The sequence below is a fragment of the Otolemur garnettii genome, unplaced genomic scaffold (assembly GCF_000181295.1).
Source record: "Otolemur garnettii isolate 467f Iridium unplaced genomic scaffold, OtoGar3 scaffold00130, whole genome shotgun sequence".
Taxonomy (NCBI): domain Eukaryota; kingdom Metazoa; phylum Chordata; class Mammalia; order Primates; family Galagidae; genus Otolemur; species Otolemur garnettii.
This window is the reverse complement of record NW_003852525.1, coordinates 5,649,052-5,659,314: the sequence shown is the minus strand read 5'-3', so window position 1 is coordinate 5,659,314 and position 10,263 is coordinate 5,649,052. Positions and strand designations below refer to the sequence as shown.

The window sequence follows — 10,263 nt, the reverse complement described above, 5'->3', positions numbered from 1 at the left end:
GGGAGAAGTGAGCCAGCCAAGGAAGCGCAAAGATAAAGTTTGAGAAGAAGCAGACAAAACCGGTTTCTGGAGAAGTCTGGCCTCAGCCTGATTCTGGACCTTGCCCTGCCCAGAGGCGAGGATAGAGGAGCCTCCCTGTCTTAACCTCCCCACACCCCACCTGCTGGGGGGATGCAGGGCGTGGGGTGGACAGCACACCCCCGGTGTGCCCTGGTCACCCAGCTCCAGGGGAGGGTCGTCCCCCAGGGAAGAGTGCAGGGTAGTCCATAAGCCCCCAGCCCTGTGGCAGCTGGTTGGAGGGCACTGCCCTGGTGAGTGGCTTCTGGACGGAGCCTGAGTGGCAACAGCTACCGTCACATAGCATGAAGAAAAGTCTCAGTGGTCCGCCAGTTGGTTCAAATCCCATCTTGGTCTATCTCCCAGAGGCCTAACTGCTGACCACTGGGCCCCATGTGCACTGAGTGCGGTTTTTACCTACTTTATCTGATTGGATTTTTTTCCAAAACAGAGTTCACCGTTTTCAAAAAAAAATAGGTAAGCTGCAAGTATCAGCTCATTTTTTGCCATGAAAGAAACTAGGAATTGGGGCTTTGAGAATCCGACCCTAGGGTCACATGCCAACAGCTGGTGGAGGCAGGATTCACAAGAGGGCTCTGGCTCTAACTGGCTTCCTCTCTTAACGGAGACATCTGAGCAGATGGAGTAAAGACCTTGGTATCAGAGGGAGTGGAAGCGCCGAGGCCACTTTCTGCACCACGTGGTGGGGTCTCTGGCTCCTCGCTCAGCACCCAGAGAGCTCCAGCTGCTGCTCTGGCCTGGAGCCGGGGCTCAGTCTCCCTGAATGAACTTCTGTCAGTGGGGAGCCTGTTATATCATGTCTCCCCGGCATCGACTCCCAGCCACTGTGGCCTGCGGTGATCTTGGCACCCTCCATCTGACCCAGCTCATGTCCTAGGGGCCCACGATTTCCATCGCTGGCTCTGCCTACTAGACAGACGTCCGCGTCCCGTCTCTTCCTCCACTTACCACCATTGGACGGCCTGGAAAGGAGCAGAGCAAGGACACTGGAGACGAGATTTCGGATGTAACAAGCAAAGGCTCGGATGTGCTGGGCGGGCCTTTCAGTCTCTTGAGTTTGCGTCTTCTCTTCTGCAAAATCTGAGCTCCATTTCTACTTCTCAGAGTTGTTATGTGGGTTAGAAGCAGCAACATAGTTAACAGGCCAAGCACATAGCAGGTGTGCAATAAAAGATAGTTATTTTTATGTGACAGACACACCTGCCCAGGAGACCAAGACATCGGGTGCTTGCTAAGTGCGTGGCGCCCTTCCGCTCTCGCAAGCGGTGGCTTCTGCAGTGATTACCCTCTCAGCATGCCACCTAGACGGGTCTCTTGCCTCCCCAGTCCCACCTCCTCCCCTCCCTGTGCCACTGCTGTGATGTCTGGAGCTTCCCTTCTCCAGAAGGTCCTGCTCTGGTGACCTCATTGCCGTCCACCCTCCAGCTCCATGGTGACTCCCCCAGGAAGTCTTTTAGGGGAAGAGCAGGGTCCCTGTGACCTGCACCTTAAGGGGCCCGGGGCACAGCTCCATCTCACCACCTTCAGGAAGAGTCTTCATCTCTTGTCATTTCTAAGAAACGACATTCGGGAGGAAGTCTGTGCTCTTTCTTCTCTCTGTGTGTGACCCTCAGTGTCAGACTCCCCATTCCCAGACAGCTATACCCCTAAATGAGCAATCATCCTCTCTCCCTTCTAAAAAGGTGACTTCCGGCAGGACCATGCCTTAAATCTCCATTTCCTCCTTTCTATAACATAGCTCATTGATTTCTCCCAGGAATGCGGCTGAATTAAATGCCAAACTACAGCACACACTGCCCTGCTGTCCCTGCACACAGCTGATGCCGTGTCTAGAACCTCCCAAGCCCCTCTGAAGACCCAGAGTAAATAATGAATGACTGTTCACTCCAGTCTCATTTTCATGATGGCTTAATAGTGAGCACATTGCAGGAGCCAAGAAGAAAAGTCTAATTTTGATCAATGATGCTGACCTCTGACCCCAGGCCTACGAACAGCAGGTGCCGGCCACTGGCCTCTCCGCCCTCTGTCTCCCTCTCCCTTCAGCTGAGCAGCATAGATGTGCCCAGAAACACATCCTGAGTTTTGCTAAACTCACACGTTTGTAGGCTGAGCCTGATGAGCAAATGGTGTTAACAGGATGAAGCACTTTCAGGTCCTGAGGGAAGGGAGGGGGCAGGGTTATTCTAACCCGGGAATATTCCAAATCCAGTAGCCAGGGCTTTGCTCAGCTGCTCTCAGGGGCCTTTCTGGAAGGGCCTTCAGGCTGCCCTGCGGCTGGGCTGATTGGGGCAGGAGCCTCACTGCCTCCTGCTGGCACCTGTTTCTGTTGATAGAATGTCTGGGGTCACCAGGTGCCCACTAGGTAATATTCGGCCTTTCTCAGGACAGGCCTGGGTCTATGCAGGGCCTCCTCTGAGTTTGCCTGTGCTTGGTGACACCTACACACCTGGCCAGGTCTACAGGGGTGGCTTTTCACTTGTACACCATCCCAGTGACCGGCTGGGGTTGGAACACAAGTGAATGAACACTGCCAGTAGGACCTCTGACCTATATGAATACTCCCTAGTCAAGATGCACGCTGAAATTTAAAATAAAAATATTGAATTTACATCCACCAATCATTTCACATTGGTCCACCCCCTCCCATCAACTACGCCAGCCCCGCAGGTGGATCACACCGTGGGCTGCTCTTATCGTCCTTCTCCCCACCCCCCCACCACCTTCCCACCCTCCCCTACCCCCCACCCTGCCACATGCAGGCTTCAACCAGACCACCCCATCGGGCAGTTACAGGCAAGGAGTGTCCTCTTGTCCCCTTGGGAGTCAGACACTCTCAATGGAGTTTCCTCTCAGTCACCAAATTCCTGGACAGGTTGGAAACTTGACTTAACCTCTCTGGGCCCACATATCTATTCTGCCCTGTTAAATGAGTTTGGTAAAAGCCCGATCCAGGGACAAGCTATAGAGAAAGTGCTCGGTGTATCGCAAAGAGCCGTGTCCACACGGAGCCTGCTACACATATTTCTGCTGCTTCCCTGGGGAAGATGGTGGCTTCATGACAACCCTGATGGCACTTCTGAAGAGGAGGCATCCTCTGTGTTGCCCGTGCACGACCTGGGGTGGGGCCTGGGCCACGCTGAGGTCAGGCCAGGCTGGGGCCTCTGACACATACCCAAGGTGACTCACTTCCCTGATAACCTGAGGAGAAAACTGCAGGCAGCCTCTTGCCCTTCCTCTCGCCGGGCCACGCCTCTTAGGACAAAAGACGTTTGGCACCAGAAAAGAAACGCCAAGTGAAGCCAGGAAGAACTGGCTCTGAGTCTAAGCTTTTCCTTTTGAGTTCAGAAAGAGTCGGGCAATAAATAACTAACCCGTACTTTGTCTTCCAGTGGACTCCAAGCCCTGGCCAATGGGCAGCGTGACCTTGAGCATGTTCCTCAGGTTCTCAGGGCCCACTTCCTCCTCTTTAAACTTGCCATAATTTCTGTATCTTGGGGCCTCTTGGGGGAAATTTCATTGAGTTCTTCTGTGTCGAGGATTGATAACGTCTATTTCTGTCCTGTTCCTTAAGCATAAACCCTATCAGGAAATGGGTTTTCTTTGCTTGTATTTTCTCTTTGACTGTAATGAATGTTATACTTTCATAAAAAAAAAAAATCAAAGCTATTTTATTCTGTAAAAGAGAAATTAGATGAATTGTGCACAAGGAAACCAAGGGTCAGAGGGGATTATGTGGCCATCTCCCAAACCCGGCTGTTGGGGACAGAAGTGAGACCCCAGCCTGGCCTCTCCTCCTGGGCCCGGGGCAGGGGTTTCCTGTGTGCTCAGCTCATCTCTTTCTAACTTAAACTTCTGGGGATTTAAATTTTCGTTCACACTCAGGACTCCCAACTTAGAGTTGGTTTTGAAACGGACAGTATGTTTATGTCTTAGTACAAATTGATCTTTCAGGAACTAGATTAAAACAGGCTCCCAGACTAGGCAAAGGCCGCCCTGTAAGTCAGCTTTTCATAGAGCCTACAGGATGAAGACCCAAGTAGACTTTGCAATTTCTGCTGTCTAGTCTCAGTGGCTTTCTAGAAGCCATTAGCCCCCTGGGCTAAAGAACACGGCCCTACGACCATTCTGAAGGCCACGTGTTTAATCCCCTTTAGGGTTGCTTGTGCCCTTTGCTGAAATCACAAGTGTATGTAAATATTCTTTGAGGCAAAGATGAGTCAGAAGGGATCTGTGGCCGGTTTTCACTGCATTCCTGTCCTTAGTATTGCTTTGCTCACTTTGAGTTTACACTGGGTTAAAATCCACAATCAGATTCTTGCTGAAGTCGGGGATGGCTGGAACGGTCACATCCCAGAATCCCAATGAAGATAAATCTTACAATGCAAGTAAGAAATAAATCGGATAGCCACAGTGAGACATCAAAAATTAAAAAGGACAACGCACAAAGGAGCGGGGAGAGCAAAACATGTACCAGCTAAGAATTTTTTTTTTTTAAGTAGTAAAAGAATCTAGATTTTTCAAAGAGTGCAAGCAACACAGGAAGCTGTTTTGAGTTGGGGGCAAGTTAATTATATTCAAAAAAAGATACTGTCTCTGGAAAAATCTTTTTTTCTTTTTTTGGTTGCAGTGAAATATTTTAGTTCCTTTGTATAGAGACATATTACACGTTAACAACCATGAAAAACGATACAAAATGCCCTCCATTTAACAAGTAGAAAAATATAACTAGTATATATGGCAATTGTGAATCTAATACTGTACAGAAGTAGTTTATGGATTTTACAAATAAATTATAGCTTAAACGCCTTTTGAAAATCCTTTTCCCGCCCTCCCCCAGCTGTACAGCAGAACTTACTTAGAACAATAGCAACGTCTCCGGGCCTAGTTTATTGCCAATCAGTGCCAGTCAAATGTCCTGCCGACAAGCTCGAAGAATTTCTTATTTGGCTCGTGGAAATATTCGTGCAGTTTGTTGAGCAGTTTGGGGTCGACGTGGGGGTGTGCCCGGCCTTTGGACTCGTGCAAGCAGCGGTCCCGGCCGCTGTCCCGCAGGCAGTAGAAGCCCTTGGTTTTGTTAAAGTAGAAATTGGAGGCGTTGATCTGCGGGGACAGCTTCAGGAACCGCTCGACCTTCTGGATCTCGGGGAAGGGGTCCCTGATGAGGCGGTCTCCGTCCACGATGTGGATGCGTCGCAGCGGGAAGAAGTGCAGCCAGCGGCGCAGGTGCTCGTGGTACAGGCTGCGGTTCAGCGCCTTGTAGTCGGCGTTAAGGCGGCCGCCGCGCAGCAGGAACTGCTCGATGGCCGGGTAGGGCTTGCGCTTCTGCACGTGGTTGTAGAGCACCTGCGTGTAGTCGGACAGGACGCGCTCCGACGGGTCGCGCAGGATGAGCAGCAGGCGGACGGCCGGGTTCATGCTGTGCACCCGCTCAGGCACTTTGGGCGACGTGAAGTACGCGGGGGTCTTCTCCACCGTGAGCTGGCGCGGGGACGAGAAGGGCATCTGGCTGAGGTACCAGCCCAGGCCCTGGCTGTAGTGCTCCTCCCAGTCAAAGAAGTGCACCTCGTTCTCGGCGGCCGCCACGCCGGGGTGCAGGCTCAGCATCTCCAGCAGCGCGCGCGTGCCGCCCTTGCGCACGCCGATGATGATGGTCTGGGGCAGCTGCTGCACCGAGCCGTTGCGGGCTCCGCTGCCCCGGCTGTCCTCCTGGAGGGTCCCGGTTTTCTGAGCGACCTCGGGCTGGTCCGGCTCAGCCCCGGGGGTGGCGGCGGGGCGGGAAGGCGCCAGCTGGGGCTGGGCCACCAGCAGCACCGCGCCCAGGAGCAGCGCGGCCATGCCCGACACCACGGTGGCTTCACTGGGCCACGCGCTGCTGGGTCATGAAGCTGCAGTGGGCCGCCTCTGGTCAGTGACGCATGGGTGCTGCAGGCTGCCAGTTACTGAGGAACAAAGAAGGGACAGGTTAGGCCAAAATAAAGGTGGGACGATCAGATTAACAGTGTCCACTCTGCAGTGGACACTACGTTCACCTCCCTGGGACTCTGAGCTGCTTTATTCAATGCTGAAGCACCGGTGGTGGCCTCCATTCTCTGCACAGGCCCAGAAGGTAAGTATTCTGGGCTTCGGGGGACATAACAGTCTCTATGGCAACCCCACTGCGATGCAGCTGGCATGAATCTAACGCGGCCACTGGCCACACACAAAGAAAGGGGCGTGGTCGTGTTCCAAGGAAACTTTATTTGTAAACACCAAAATTGGAATTTCATATCTCATTAAATGTTATTCTTTCTTGCTGTACTTACTTATTTTTGGAATCATTTGTATGTTTAGCTCGTTGGCTGGACAGAAGTCAGGCCAGGCTTGGCTGACCAGTGAGTTTCCAACTCCTGCTGTAGAGGAGATGGTTGGGAAGGTCCTTCACACCTTAGTAAACACCAGTGAGACACCTGTGACTTGCCAGCCCCCGGCCGAGGGGCAGGTGACACAGAGGCTGGCTTTGTTTCTGCATCTGGCTACTCCCATCCCCTCTGGAGGGCTCTTCAACTAATACTACATCAAGCAGGTCAATCAGTACGGGAGGTTCACTGTTCACTGAGCTGAAGTCTCAGCTCTTCACCCTGCATGGTCTGCCCTTGACCACTCCTCACCGTGTGGAGTGTGCTTCCCAGCAACTGGGTCTGGGCTTGGCCAAGGTCACGTGGTTAGATATGAGGAAAGGCAGGTCCCCACCCAGGCCTCAGAGGCCTTGTGTGTTTCTACCAGGCCCTGTCAGAAGAAGACTGCACCCTGGTCAGCCTGTGGGCCCCCAGGGGAGCGCGAGAGGCTGGTACAGCAGGCTGTCCCCTGAGTCCAGTGCATGCAGCTCAGCCACCCCAGCCCACGAGTTTTGGTATAGTTTGCATCGCAGCCGAGATTGGGAAGGGTCATGGGTGCAACCTGACTACAGATGTCAAGGTGATGTGTGTTACGCCCCTAACTGAGGGACTGTAACGTCGCCTAAAACAGCTGGAGATGGAAGGAGTGTTCGAAGTGGGCCCAGAGCAGTGATTTTCAACCCAGGTGCCACGGCACACAGGTGTGCCGTGAGAGAATCTTAGGTGTGCCTCAAAAAGTTTATAGATTATTAATAAACTAATTTTTGAAAGAAGTTCAAAGCATAGTAAAGATATTCTTCCTCTTTGTTTTGATCAGCATAATTGAAGTGTGCTGCTAACTATAGGGCCAAGTGGGCTGTGAGATAAAGAAGGTTGAAAACCACTAGCCTAGGGCGGCGCCTGTGGCTCAGTGAGTAGGGTGCTGGCCCCATATACCGAGGGTGGTGGGTTCAAACCTGGCACTGGCTGAACTGCAACAAACAATAGCCAGGCGTTGTGGTGGGCACCTGTAGTCCCAGCTACTTGGGAGGCTGAGGCAAAAGAATCATCTAAGCCCAGGAGGTGGAGGTTGCTGTGAGCTGTGACGCCACAGCACTCTACCGAGGGTGATAAAGTGAGACTCTGTCTCTACAAAATAAATAAATAAATAAATAAATAAAACACTGGCCTAGAGGATTAAACAGGTGAAATGATTAGAAAGAGTAAAAAACCTTCAGGTGTACAAAGCTTTACTATTCATACAGTCTTGGTCAGCTCTGCTGAGGGTCACCACAGCCCTACAGGGCCAGCTGGGAGGCGGCAAGGGCATCACTACCATTTCACGGGTGATACTCTTGTCTAAGCCCACAAATGTGTAGTCTAGTCCAAACTCACATCCCAAATTCAAAATTCTCAATGCAGGGCTTTTTTTTTTTTTTACCGTTTTTGGCCAGGGCCAGGTTTGAACCCACCACCTCTGGTATATGGGGCTGGTGCCCTACTCCTTTGAGCCACAGGCACTGCCCTGCAGGGCTCTTTTTTTCCCCGCACAAACCAACTCCCTCCTATCAAACTTCTCCTCTTTACCTATGTCAGGTTTATCACATTCAGGTTGGAAAGTCCCTCGAGGTCACAGAGACTCCCTCCCTACACCCTGCCAGTTCCAGTTCATGGGCGAGTCAAGGTTCCTGATTTTAAAGAGCTGATACACAACAGCAGCCTGTGCTTGACAATCTCCCCCAGAGGAGGTTAAAGCTCTCATTTAAGTCACCCCTGTCTAAACACATTAGAGAAAAGGTTAAAGACCAGTCCAGCCTGGAGACGGTGGGATTTACAAATGCAGGAAAAACGTTCTCCATGAAAAGGATCCATCGTCATCTTTATAGCAGTTTTATCGTTTAATTCATTAGTTAAAAACTTTTCCAGAATGAATAAAAGAAGAATGAATTCTCAGACTTGCAATTGTATGATCAACCAGCTGATTTGCCCCTGAGATTGTGTAATCTGCCTTGAAAATCACATATTAAAGAGAAGCAATTAAAGGAATAGAAGTCTCGCGGGAACCACGTTACGACGGAGAAGGGACTTAAGAGGCTGAAATGAAAGTCTTAGGAACAAACAAATGCTTAGGCTGAATGGCCAAGCAAGACATGGTTTCAAGCCGGGCGCGGTGGCTCACGCCTGTAATCCCAGCACTTTGGGAGGCTGAGGCGGGAGGATTGCTTGAGCTCAGGAGTTCGAGGCTTGTCTGAGCGAGAGTGAGACCCCAACTCATGGGAAAAAAATGGAAAAACCCAGCCGGGCACCGCGGCGAGCGCCTGTAATCCCAGCAGCTTTGGAGGCTGAGGCAGCAGGATGCCTACAAGCTGGAGTCTGAGGTTGCAGTGAGCTACAATGCCACTGCACTCTGCTCAGGGCAAAAGGTAGAACTCTGTCTCGACAAAAAAACAAAAAACAAAAAACAAAAAACAAAAAAAAACAAGGCAACTGTGCGTATATGCTCAAAACAAACAAACAAACAAACAGAAAAAAAGACATGGTTTCAGGTTGGTCCTTCTGATTAGATCAACTCAATTTAATGGACCATTTGCTTCCATCAGCTGAAAGTTTCACTGTGTTTTAGTCAAATTGCATTTCCTTCTCAACTGCCCAGGTAAGGTGGAGGAGCATGGGAGAGCCAGGAAGAGACTAGAGGGGATACTCTGTATCAGGGACATCCCACCTCTGGACACAGCAACCGTCCCATGCTGTCAACCCCAAGGGATCAAGCCAGGGGCCAGACGTGACATTGACATTGTTGGACCATAGCGCCCCTTCCACTCTGGCCTGAGCCGCTCTGGTTAGCACTGTGCACAGCTGAGATTTTTTCCTAAAGGGGAATTACTGGTCGACAGCAGGGAAGAAACTGAATATAGTATGTCCTTTATGATAAAAAAAAAGGAGGGGCCAGCTAGTAGTTTCAAAGCTCCTTGTTTGTACTTTAATACTTTCCAAAAATTTATTTACTTAAGTCTAGACTTTTTTCATTCCAGAAATATTTGATGTATACGGAAAAAAATAGCTACAGTCTTATACACACATATGGCGTATACATACACACATGGTATATGTAGCCTGTGGAGAGAGCACATACACACACGTGTCTGTGTAGAAGGCTCTGCCTGTGTACACGGATAAAGGCTGTATGCACGCCTGTTCTTAAGCAGCTGTATACACACATAAACACAGGTAACATACATTGTATCAACACACACAGTGGGCAATGGAGGCCAAATTCCTTTTTTTTTTTTCCTACCCCTTCAAAAGCAAGACCAGCTTCCTCTTGTATGGTTTGTTAATTTGCACTTCCCACTGCCACAGACAGGATTTCTGGGCCTTTTAGTAACACTCTCAGAAAGGAAAGGATCCCCAGGCTCGGGTGAACCTGTAAGCCAGGCCTCTAGGCCACCGTGATCTTGACAGTGGCGATACACACATCAGCTCAGAAGAGTCATTTAGTCTCCCTCACACACCCCAAAGTCACACAGACACTCTGCACCTCTAACTTTCGGCTCCTGAGCTCCAGATCTGCAGGTGAGCTGCTGGTATTGTTAACAATAACCAGTAAGTGGGAGGTTATAACATCTAAGACACTGTTTGGGGATTCCAGAGAAGGGACACCCAAGATAATCTACCGGAGCAGTGAGTAGTCTGGCAGCCAACCCCAGAACAAGCTGACACGCAGGCCCACCACGAGGTCCAGTGCTGACACACAGGTGGGGCCCAGCACAGGGTCCAGTGCTGACACACAGGCCAGGCCCACCACGGGGTCCAGTGCTGACACACAGGCCAG

General features: G+C 50.9%; 1 protein-coding gene across 1 annotated transcript; it reads right to left on the bottom strand.

Annotated features, from left to right (window-relative positions):
* Positions 1-4,960: 4,960 nt before the first annotated feature.
* Positions 4,961-5,913, bottom strand: LOC100965972 (heparan sulfate glucosamine 3-O-sulfotransferase 1). Its single transcript, XM_003798188.3, has one exon. It carries the CDS (start codon positions 5,911-5,913, stop codon positions 4,975-4,977), a length of 939 nt encoding a protein of 312 aa, XP_003798236.1. The 3' UTR covers positions 4,961-4,974.
* Positions 5,914-10,263: the final 4,350 nt, after the last annotated feature.